A 12,377-nucleotide genomic window follows, 5' to 3' on the forward strand; every position below is an offset into this window, starting at 1 on the left:
TCCCTTCGCTAGCTCCTGTTGCTCCTAGAACGCTCACTTTAATGCCACTGCTTCCAGAAAGCCTTCCTTGGTGGCCCCGAGGCTGAGCCTGGACAGCAGGATGCTGACCCTGTGTGGGGAGAGGGAGCGTTTGCTTCCTCTGCAGATGTCCTGGCCCTGTTTGGGAAGCAGTCCCCTAACCTTGCTGCTGTGTTCCCCCTTCCAGGGCCACCGGGACCCAAAGGTGACCAGGGTGATGAAGGGAAGGAAGGCAGGCCTGGCATTCCTGGACTACCTGGACTTCGAGGTAATGGTGGGGGGGGGAATCTCCTAGTTGGGATCTGCAAGTCTACCCCTGGCCTCTCCTTCCCCATTGGTATGGCTGTGGGCTCCCTGTAGAGTGCTCACCTTTGGTTTTCAGTGCTCTTTTCTGCCAAGAGCTCTGGAGGTCATGGGTTGGCAATGGGACAAAGATACGTTTTCCTAGAAAGTGCCAGAATCTGAAGAGATCCCCATCCAGGAGCCAGCTGGAGATGTTCTACCATCCAGAGCAGTATCTGAGGAAATCGCTTCCCAGCATTCAGTGCTTCCTGACTCATCCACAGGCTCCTGAAGCCCTGCTCTGTCTTACTCCTCGTTGAACCTGCCCTGGTCTAGGAATGGGCTGCACCGGTCTCACCCTCCTCTGCTGTATCGGGGAAGGGGGTGTACCCTGCCTTCTTCTTTGACTCCGTGTCACAGAAGATCCATGCAGTGACTTTTCCAAAGTCTTCATCGTGTCTGTCCATTCCCGAGCCTGCGCAAGGCACCGTACTCTCCCGTGAGGGTGAAGAGGCAAAACAGTGGTGACTGGGAGGAGGGGGGGGTCTGTTTATGTAAAGAGTTATTGCTGCTACAATCTCCAAAGATCCCGTGGAAAGCGGGTGAAAAATACAGCAGAGGGGCCCAGCCGCTGCCCTGAACGTGAACTAAGCAACTCAAGGGCAGTGATGGGAGGGAGGCACAAGAGGGAAAGAGGGAACAGCTGACGCGAAACGAAAGGAAAGAAATGTACGCCTCACCCGACTTGTAAGAAACAGTTTTATTGTTCAAGTTCATAAGCTTTGTAGATTAAGATAATGATGCTGATCACGGTGTTACAAGGGCTTGTGACTTTAGCAACGTGTTACTATGCCACAGTATGGTGAAATCGATGTAGTCACTTAATCTCCATAAAGAAATAATAAAAAAGATCTCCAAGGATCTTGCCAACGGAGGGGAAGAGGCAGACACTGGAGTGAAGAATCACAGCCACATTCCACTCCAGCCCCTGTCCCCACCCTGCCCAAGAGCTCTGAGACCCATGATGCTCAAGGGCTTCTTTTGGCCTAATGAATCTTAGCATGGGAGCTTTGGTCCTGCGTTAGGTTCCATGTTCTGTGGCTACAGGGTGGTGGGATCCTGGGAACAGATGCCTGGTGGCAGGCCACCATCCTCTCCCTACTTTTGACGTTAGCCTTAGAGGAGTACAGATTGAGAAACAGGTTTCTAGTGTCTTGGAAAATGAGGCCCAAAGAAGCCAACTAGCTCTCCAAGCAAGAAAGAACAATTAGTCAGTTGAAGACAGCTCTGCTTTGCAGCAATGACTATGGGCTTAGGTCAGGCCTCTGGGGGCCCTGGGCTCTGGCTTGGTGAAAGTGTGTGTTGATTCTGGCTTTCCATGGTGCAATCAAAGCAGGCCCTGTCCATGGGACCTGGTGGCCCGGAGCCCGGGGCCTGGTCAGGCGGCAGGCCATGCATCGCTGACCAGCCTTGCCGATTTCCTCATCCCTCTCAGCCTCCAGCGAGTGCCCTTTGCTATGCCTCCCATGTTTCTGGAAAGGAAGGGATCTTTTTGTTCTTTCTTTAAATAGAAGCAGTATTTCATCTTTCTCCTAGTCTCTAATGCTATTCCCTGCTCCTCCCAAGTATCACTAAAACCTTTGGTCCAGCCATGAACTTTCCGTTCAGGGAGAGTAAGACACAGATCCTGCCTTCCTCACTGTTCACTGTGTTCTCTTGGGCAAGTTATTTAACCTCTCTGGGTTTAATTACCTCGTGAGTAGTACAGGTGAAGGAATACCTCTAGGTTCTCTGTAAGGATGGGATGGGATTCTTTATGCCTAGCAGGTAGACTGGACTCCAAAAACTTCCAAATCTCCAGCATGCCCAAGGTAAGGAGACACCTGGATGGATCTCATGCCACCGCCATCTGTCACCACAGAACTGGGCCTAGCAGTGGGGACGGGCCTAAGCGGTAACAAGTACTGATCTATTGGATGCTGCTTTTGCTGCATCTTTAATGCACCTAAGAAGATTCTAGAAGCCACAGCCACTGAGGATGCACATTTGCGATCCATCATCAAAGCAGACAATGACCTGTAAGGGACTTTACAGTTCTGAGTCTGTGTCTTTTGTCTCTCCCCAGGTCTGCCGGGGGAAAAGGGCACCCCAGGACTGCCCGGTCCCAAGGGCGATGACGGGAAGCTGGGGGCCACAGGCCCAATGGGCATGCGTGGGTTCAAAGGTAACAGCAGTTCTCCGTGCACGCGGGAGCAGCATGCGGGCAGCCCAGCGGGGCCCAGGGGTGGTGGTGGCATCCTGCCTTGGCCACTGAGTCACTGAGTGGGCCTTCATGAATGATGACTCCGTGTGTGTGTGTGTGTGTGTGTGTGTGTGTGTGTGTGTGTGTGTGTGTGTGTGTGTGTGAATGGCCCTGCAACTCTAAAACCTTTGTGAGATGCCGAAGGGTGTGAATAGAAGCTGCAGCCCAGAGGTGTAACAGCGGGGGCTGGGAAGGGGTGTCTCATGAACAACACAGACCAGGGGACCCACCACGGACACCCTGGCCAGTACTGCCAGATTCCTCTCCTTCTGCGAGACTCTCTGTATTCCCCCTGCGTTAACAGCTCAAGTTCACGTCCCAGGTCACATCCCAGGTTTACAGAACAACAGTTCCTTCTGATTTGTTTGTCTTCCTATGGACAGTCCCGTGTCCATTTTTAGGGTAACCTGCTTCAGAGGTAGACCCACCCCCTTTTCATTGCCTTTCAAGACTGCCAGACCTCCTATCATCACTGCATAAGAGAAGACATGTCTAATGCTCTTTCCTGGACTTCCTACTCATTACTGGTTACCATGACAAGCTAGCCAGCTCCCACCCTGGGCCTGGGACCACTGGGAAGTCTTACTCTACTTTCTGGTTGGTGATGAATCAAGCTGGGGTTTTCCTTTCTTTTATAGTTCTCATGAGAAATTTTTAATTTTAAACATTGTAGAAGTAGAACATGCTTGTTTTCTTTTTTAACCAGATGATACAGGCATGTAAGAAGGAAGTCTTTTCTTCCTTGATCCCTTTAACTTTATGCCTTAGAATAACCACTGTAGACTCTTTGGAATGTATCCTGCCAGATATTTCTCTAAGCACATTCATATGCATATATACATAAATGTACACACACATGTGTGTGTGCTTTAGTTTGTGTTTAAAAAAAAAAAAAAAAAAAACCTTGGATCTCACTAGGTTTTCTCCAAAGTTTTCTGACTTGCTGTTTTCATCCGTAGCATGCCATGGGCCTTTAATTTCCAGATACTTTTCTAGAAATCCTTGGCATAGAATTCCCTGGCCGTTTTAATGCCCATTGAATGATGCCAGGACTTTACACTGCTTTGCGGGGTGAGATGCCAGCTGGGGAAACAGCTCTACTTCTATTAACCATATCCTGGGAAGAAAATTCCACAATTCCCTGGAAACTCATTCTCGTATTTTACAGTTTCCCCTGCCGGAAAATCTGCCTGACATATAACCCATCTCTCTCCCTCCATAACTGAAGCCCAGCCCCCTCCTTCCCCTGTGCCCATTAGAATAAACCTCGATGCAAATTTCTAAAGGCCTGTGTGCTTGATAGAAACTCCCTTGCTTTATCTTCTTCTGCTGAGTACCTCTCATCTTGGAGGCTGTGTGACGGATGCCGTTCTTCTGTGCTTTCACGAGGATGGAAAGAGACTTTCTCTGTGGAGCCTACCATCTTTCTTCAGGGGACCAGAGCAGGTGTCATAATTCACTAGCTCTTACCTGCCCTGCTGTGCCCGCTGATTACTGCTATCTTCTGCCTAGGAGTTTCCTAGTCTAGGGTTCCAAGGTACCATTTCCTGATTAGCATTTGCCTCTGTTTCTAATGCCAGTTTTCCTCCACTGATCCAGGTGACCGAGGCCCGAAAGGAGAGAAAGGAGAGCGAGGAGACAGAGCAAGAGATGCGGGTGAGGAAGTTCTACTGGGGTCCCTGGCTGCTGTGTGATTACGGGGGGTAGGGGCCGGGAAAGGGGTAGAACTTGAATCTATCCAACCTGAGGTTGGGATGTGGGTGTGGTGGCCATGTGCAGGGCTCAGGTGTCAAAGAGCCTCCTTGAGTCTCCTTCCCATTTTAGGGCTCACTGGCCCAGCAAGAGTTACTAAGAGACCCCCCCCCCCCAGGGGCACAGGCTGTGCTTCTAGAGATGGTACTACTATGGTCCTGTGGAAGGGTCTGGAAGCTCCCTCTCTACTGGCTATGTCTAATCTCTGGGCCTCTGTATCATTGCCTAGGGAAAAAAAGGCGGGAGGGGAATAGGGCGGTGGTGAGAAGTGAATGGGTTAGTCAATAGAAAATGCCTATTACCGTATCTAAGCCCTTGTTAGGACTCAGGGAAGGCTGGCTGCTCTTCCATGTCATGCAGTGGTTCAGGCATACTTCCTCAAATCATCCAGTGTGCTTGTGAAAACTCCCTGACCTCAAGAAAACACCTCCTTTCCCCAGCTGTTGCAAGGGGAGGGAGGGCAGAGGCCGACCCCAGTGCGTCCCTTTCCCTCTTTGGCTCCCACAAGGCTGGTGCCTCATTTGCGGCGGCCTAGTCGCCATGGGAAAGGACAGTCGTTCTTTAGAGAGGCTTCCCGTGAGGGTGTCAGCCAGATTACCCAGCCGTGCACTTTTAAGGTATATTTTCCCCAAAGGGCTTCTCGTAGATGTTGAGAGATTGTCAGGGAAAGAATGAATAGAGTCACCTGGCCATATTTCAAACAGAAAACAACCATCCACCCATTGTTCTGTTGGCTCTGGAGTCTGGCTGCTGGAGAGACCACAGGCCTCTGGGCTCTGGGCTGGGCGCTGCACCGCGGGCCTGGGGAGCATCACCCGCACCCAGGCTCTCCTGTGGACAGTCGGGACAGACGCCAGGGTGGAGGCATAGGCTGGACCCTGCCTGCCGCTGACCTGCCTGAAGGACAGGGCGCTGCTCGTGGGCTTTGGAGCTCTCACTGACTTCTCTGATGGTTTGTGTACTGTTTCTGATGCAATACCACCGGAGGAGCTGAGAAGGATTATGGCATTTAGCTTGGAGAAATAAACAAGTGATGAATTGGGCAGGAAGGGAGGAACGTGTGTGGAAAGATGACCTTTGAGAAAGGGAGAGAGAGAGAGATCACAGCGCTGCCCACATACCAGAGGGGTCTTGTCAGGAGTGCTCGCACACCATCCTTTCGGCTGACTTGAGAATGGAAACAGGTTCAGAGCCAGCGGGGTGACCACGCCGCAAAGGATGCTCTCTGGTCACGGAGGGAATTGGGGGCCCCGCCTGGGAGGTGGAGGCAGTGCCCGATGGTGTGCAGCTCCCCTGGGGAGGGGTGGGAGACTGGGGAAGGACGCCCATGCACTTGGCCTCCGAGCCTGCCAACTGCCCCGCCAGAAGCTGACATCAGCCTGGACGTCCGTCCCTGGGGTCTGAGGTTGCTTCCCTTTCTGAGGAGACTACACCCTGACCAGAGGCCAGAGCTCAGGCACAGAGCGGAAGCCCAGCGCTTCCATCAAGCCCTGAGCTCCTCCTCCCTCAACCTCAGAAATAGCCTCCCTGGACAAGGGGCCTTGCTGGACCACAGGCTGAGAGGGGAAGGGAGCGGGAGAGGCTGCTGGTTGTCAGGAGGTTTTCCACAGTGAGAGGAGGACCGCAGAGGCACACAGGGAACTGTAGAAACTCGAAACCAGAGCCATCATCTCTTTCCGCCAACGTCAGAGGCTCCGAGAGCACTGACTTCCCCAGGCGAGGGCTGGGCTGAGGACACAGCCGGCCTTGGACCGTGGAGCTGGGTTCTTTAAAGTCCCTAGCAAGTCCCCCTCACAGATAGCTCTAGACATGGATGGAAAGCCAGAGCTTAGGGACCACATCACAGCAGCCAGGCCCGAGGTCTGTTGCCTTCCCACGGCCTCTGCTTTCTGGGCTGCCTCTGGCCACACCAAAGCCAAGCAGCATTCAGGCTCCCGCTGTTTGCAAGGCCCTCTTCCTAGTCCCAGAGGTGTTAACTATCTCCCTGAGAAGCCAGCCTGCAGGAGAGGCTCATCTTTCAGAGAACTGTGGAAATTCTGACCCACACAGCGCCCACTGCTGGGGTTTTCTTAGTCATTCACAGAGCTCTGGGCGGCCCTACCAGAGAGCTACCCTCCCCCTGGTCCAGCAGGGGCAGGAGGCCCAGTAACCTGGCTGCTTGTCATCTGTTCACTGGGCTTTGCCTGAAGCTTATAACTTTCTCCAAACAGCTCTAGGGCCTACCTATAGTGCCAACCCCCCTGAAGTCCCATCAGGAGGGATGTTATGACATTGAAGGTATTGGTGACAAAAACCAGCTAACCACCTAGCTTTGCTTTGAGCTCAGTAATACAGAGAAAAACCTCTCCAGACTGTTTTTGTTGTTATTGGTGGTGATCATGAAGCTTGAACTCTGGACCTGAGCACAATCACTCAGCAATTCAGCTCAAGGCTAGTGCTCTACCCCTTGAGCCACAGCGCCACTTCTGGTTTTCTGGTGGTTTATTGGAGATAAGAGTCTCACGGACTTTCCAGCCCAGGCTGGTCTTGCACTGCAATCCTCAGATCTCAGCCTCCTGCGTAGCTAGGATTACAGGTGTGAACCACCGGCACCCTGAACGAAAAAATCTTAGCAGTGTTGACCCTTGTTTTGACCTGGAATTATACAATTTTAGGGTCTAGATGGGTTTCTGATTCAACCCTCTCCCTCTTCCAAACCCCACCTTGCCAGTTTATTGGACATAGAGATCCAGAGCTCACCACACTTAGATGGTGGCCAAACTGAGTCTAGAATCCAGATCTCGCGATGTCTGCTTAGTTGGGGGTCCCTGCCCCCACCAAGCCAATGATATCCATCATGCCATTAGATGCTTGGCTTTTGGAAATTTGGCCAGGGAAGGAAAAAGTTCTATAGAACACATCTCAAGAGAGAAAGACATTTGTTTTACCCTGGAATATAGTCCCCTTACAAGAAAAATAAATAATATTTTTGTAGAGAAGGGGGGTAGGTAAAGGAATCCGTTTTGTTTAAGTCCCAGAGCTTGAATTTAAAACAGGGTATAAAAGTTCAGATTGTTTTTTTTTTTTTCTAAAAAGTCTTTTCTCAATTTGGTTTCACATGGGAAGAAAACCATACAGCCTGATAAAGGGGTAAATTCTAAGCCAGTGTTTGTGGAGAACATTGGAAGCTGAGCGAATTTAAATGCTTTAAGGGTATTCTGGTATTTAGGGAAGTTTGGGGCCTGGATCCCTGGTCCTATAACAGGATCCTAGTTGTTCAAGTTCACGGAGATACTGGGGTCCAAGGCACTGCATAGCTGCAGTATTTTTTTCTCTCATGCATTTGTTCAGTTTTTGCATTATTTTATTCATCCATTTTCCATGTCTTTAGATGACTTAGTAATCCTCTAGAAGAGCCAAACATGGAAGTATATATGGGAATGGAAGGTATTTTTCCCCTAGTGCCAACACTGGGACTTTGAACTCAGGGCCTCAAACTCTCACTTGGCTTAATTTCACTCAAGGCTGGTGCTCTACTACTTGAACCACATATTTTTTGCTCACTAATTGGAGCTTAGAGACTCTATTTTATATGCCTGGGCTGTCTCAAATCTCAATCCTCAGATCTCTGCCTCCTGAGTAGCTAGGATGACAGGGAGAAGGTTTCTCAACTATTTCCTTGGCAAAGTTTATATCTACTAACTGGAAAATGTACAAGGACATGGGAAAATTGTTCTGAGGCAAAAATGGAAGCAGAATTGGAGACACCAGAAAGAAAAATGGAGAAACAGCCAATGAGGTCATCTTGTGTACAAGATGAAAGTAAGCAAGGCAGGCTCTGAGGGGAGCAAGGACTAGAACAAAGGCCAGGGAGGAGGAAGGATTCACTCAAAAGCAAAGAGATGTGTGGATGGGAAGGAAAGCATTTAAGGAAAAGTGTCGGCTTGTCATTTCTAAACAACCATTAGTTGGCTGTTAGCTAAAACACCAAGAACTCAAGTGTAGCCTGAAGAGAGACTTGTCAAGGATTACAAAGGATTATAGAAAGGGCTATGGTAGAGTTGGGAACAATATCAATGAAGGGTTTTATTTTTGTGGGTCGTGGGGCTTGAACTCAGGACCTGGGCGCTGTCCCTCAGCTCTTTTGCTCAAGGCTAGCACTCTACCACTTTGAGCCACAGTGCCGTCTCCAGTTTTCTGGTGGTTAATTGGAGATAAGGGTCTCATGGACTTTCCTGACCAGGCTGGCTTTGAACCACAGCCTCCAACTGGCAATGAAGTGTTTTTGACTCAAGACCTAAAGGGAAAGTTGGAGTCCAACAGATGCATGGGGGGGTGGGGGCGGTAAAGTATCCCAGGTACCATACATGGGACAGGAAGTGTTCTCTAATTATCCCAAATAGTTTGGCATAGCAAGAGTTTGGGATATAAAAAAAACTAGGCTCAAGTATCTGTAGAAATGGCCAGGGTTCAAGAGGCTAGCTTTGACCCTCTGGTACTAGAAAGCCATTGGCAGGTGTATTCAGAGAGGGGATACTAGAGGTGACCTGGAAGCTCAGCCATTCTGATGTCCTTCCATGTTCAACCCAGGCCTAGACATAGCAGGCAGGTCTTCTCCTTGGGGACGGTCCTCACTCCAACTTCATGCTGTTCCTCCACACCCACTCCTTCTCTGGTCTTGTTTCTCCTGGGCCCATTCATGTGTTTCTGACACTAAGTGTGCACTTTCTCACACCACCAATTCTCCAGTAATATTATGTCGTATCCAGCCTTCATTATCTGCCTGAAGATTACTCAGAGACCACCCCACCGCCCCCCCTCGCTGCACACACACATGCTCACACACACAATCAGTCTCACAGACTGATTGGCTGTTGCCACTTCAGATCCAGCATTAATCTGGTTCCTCAGGTCTGCTCACCAGCAAGCTTTCCCTGGGATCAGTGTCTTACAAATGACCCAACTCAGGAACAGCTAGGAGGAAGTGAAGCACAGGACCAGGCCTAGGGAAGGGCACCTAGCTTCCATGTTCCTTCTCCAGCCCAAGCCAGAACCTTCCTATCTGGCAGTGCAGAATCTCTGCCAACCCTGTCCAGTGGGATCTTATGGAAGCTTCCTTACATAAGCAGCAGCAGCGATTGTACACAGCCTCCAGTTCCTCTCCACTGGACCTCGGGAAGTAGCTGCAAGTTCCAGCCTTCATGGTTGTTTCCACTGGCCAACACTGCCCTCCCCCTCTGATAGGTAGGAGCTTTCCAAAATCTCTCATTACCATACACTCATACAGGGGTGATTGAAAGGGCTGATGATATATAACAAAGATACTGAGCACAGTTTCAGGAATCAAGGGCAAAAACCAAGCCTTGTAAGAGAAGGTGCCCTGGTCTCATTGTGTTGCTGGTCATGAGAGTTTGAGGCTTTCTGGCCAGGAGCGAGACATGAGGACCAAATGCAGTTCGATTTCTTATTCTGTCACATTGTTACAGTAGCAAACCTAAGTTCCAGGTCCCATACTGACCCACTGGCTGTGTGGCCCTGAGGCCAGTCTCTTGGTCTCCCTGGCTACAACTTCTTTTTTCCTCTCTTGTTCCATGCTGCTGTCTTTAAAGGCATTCCAGCTTACCAAGACTGTCTTAAACCTTCCAAGCTTAAACCCGGTGATCTTTTTTTTTCCCGAAAGTACCTAGTGGCCCCTTCCAGAGAGCTTCAGTTCGCGGTACACAGACAGCACTCAGTTGCGTCATCTATGTTAGCTTCTTCACTTGGCGTCTTTACACAGATTCAAGAGGGCCTGAAGCCTTGGAAGGCCTGATCCCTTTAAGAAGCTGGGTGAGGACTGGAGTCATGACTCACATGGGGGAGAGCTTGTCTAGAAAGTGTAAGGCCCTGAAGTCACTCCCCCGGTACCGTACACACATGCATACATGAGCAAATACGTAAGCAAGCCAAGTAGACAAATGAGGGTAGGGCTGCTTGAGAGGTAGCTCAGTTAGTTATGTTCAATTCCTCTCAAAGGAAGGGTATTTTCAGCATCACAGACCAGACAAAGAGAGACAGGAGTCTGGACCCAAGCCAGAAGTAAAGCCACTCTTCCTCAGAGAGCAGTGCTAAGAGGTCATCAAACAATGGATGATATTTGTGTTCTAAATACATGCTAAGTAAAAGCAGGAACCGAGGAGCAAAGCCTGAGAAGACTGGAGAGTTGGAGAACAAAATGAAGGAAGTGGTATTTGGAATGTAGGTGCAGGGTTAGCGGCCAGGGACGGGAGAGGGCTTGGGAAGGGTCTGCTGCTTAGACTGTACGCTGATGGAGCAACTCCATCCCGTTGGTGGGGCCAACCAATTTTGTGCAATCCCCATGGTGCGCGAGACCAGCCTGCTGCCACCTCATCCCGAGGGCTCTGCGCCCATCCTTCCGCAGCACTTACGCAGCTGTTTTGAAGATTTGCCCTGTTAGAAAACCGAGGTGAGGGCTGGGAAGGTGGCTCAGTGGTAGAGCACTTGCCTTGTATGCATGAGGCCCTGAGTTTGATTCCTCAGCACCACATAAGCAGGGGAAAAAAAGCCGGAAGTGGCGCTGTGGCTCAAGTGGTAGAGCGCTAGCCTTGAGCTGAAGAGCTGAGGGACAGCGCCCAGGCCCAGAGTTCAGACCCCACGACCGGACCAAAAAAAGAAAACCGAGGTGAGGGTGGGATTTTCCGCAAAAACAATGCCTTGAAAACCACCAAAGAATCGACGCGTGGGCCTTTGATGTGGCTTTTCAACAAAACAAGTTCCCAGTTGTGATGAAGTTGAACTGGACATTCAAGCTAGCGTGACTGAGCTGCTTGTGTAGAAAGCATTTCACATAGGCTTGGGACTCGATGGACGCTGCTGCGCTCTGTCCCAGTGTGAGCGCCGCAGGTTCACCCAGAGGTGGACTGGTGTTTAACTTCACAGCTGTGCGTGGAAAACACCTGGCCAGGGCCTTGGGGCCTGCTTCAGGTGGACTTAGAGCCCCTGGGCTGGACATGAGGGAGCTGCTCGGAGGCTGTAGATGGAAGAAAGAACTGAGAGGCGGGCAGAGCTGTGGCCTGCGGGGGAGGTCTTGTGGGTGTTGTGGCCAGGGGGCTACCCACGGCCCTGCGATTCAGGGTTGGCTCGTTTGCCACATAGCTGCCATCCCCACCGCCATCTCCCTCAGGGAGAGGCTGAGTCCCATACCACTAACGTTCCAGAACGACTCTGTATGTGGCTTCCGTCATTTACTGAGTTGGAAAGCTCAAGTTGGATCGGGGATGTTCCCACCTCTGAGGACTTACAATATGGGGATGGGGGAATCCAAGGCAGACTGGGGGAAGACCCGTCCAGGAGAGTCAGTGAGCCTAGACACGGAACCCAAACACGTAGCCATGGGTCCGTCAACGTCCCTGCCTCCTCCGCAGCTACGAGGCCCCAGACCTGCTTAATCAAGCCACCAGCACCACAGTCTCCTGGCCTCCCTATCTTTCTTGTCCTCAATGCCTGTTGACTAGCCGGCCTCTCTCTGCCTCTTGAAAGGAACAGGAGGAACGAAAGAAAAAGGGAGGGCTCACCTGTGCACTCACAACTCCTATGAATGCAGCTTCCAGCTTTTAATGACATCTGCCCGATGCCACAGTAAATGAGGTCTGGGGCTACGGATCCATTCCTCCATTAGGCACAGAACTGAGAGGCAGAGGAGGAGTGAAATTCAGTAGAAAACCAAGTTCACTGGAGGCCAAAGCAGAATAGACTCTCTACTGAGAGGGGCCCTGAAGTCCCCCGAGGAAGTGGCCTTTATGCCTCCTTCATTCTCCTGGTACACCACTGAGCAGTGATGGTCCAGGTGATGACTTAGCTCCTTCTTTGGTCTCTACCCCTGGGCATGAGCACAGCGGTAAGAACAAATGGTCATGTCCCATCATGCACCAGTGTGGAAGTTGATTGGTCACTCCTGCTTGCACACAAAGCATTACTTCATTACTGATACAGGGTTTTGAATGGAAACCAGAGCATTATTGGAACAAGAAAGGCATTCACGGGC

The 12,377-nt window shown here is 50.7% G+C and overlaps 1 protein-coding gene across 1 annotated transcript in view; it reads left to right on the forward strand.

Moving 5' to 3' along the window:
* Scara5 (scavenger receptor class A member 5) overlaps window positions 1–12,377 on the forward strand; it is an 89,019-nt gene that overhangs the window by 61,396 nt on the left and 15,246 nt on the right. The window contains exons 6-8 of the mRNA XM_042697859.1: window positions 206–286; window positions 2,426–2,524; window positions 4,202–4,258. Coding sequence (XP_042553793.1) covers window positions 206–286; window positions 2,426–2,524; window positions 4,202–4,258 — 237 coding nt within the window. The remainder of the gene's footprint in view (window positions 1–205; window positions 287–2,425; window positions 2,525–4,201; window positions 4,259–12,377) is intronic.

The sequence above is a fragment of the Dipodomys spectabilis genome, unplaced genomic scaffold, assembly GCF_019054845.1.
Source record: "Dipodomys spectabilis isolate Male_0828 unplaced genomic scaffold, ASM1905484v1 ptg000229l, whole genome shotgun sequence".
Taxonomy (NCBI): Eukaryota; Metazoa; Chordata; class Mammalia; order Rodentia; family Heteromyidae; genus Dipodomys; species Dipodomys spectabilis.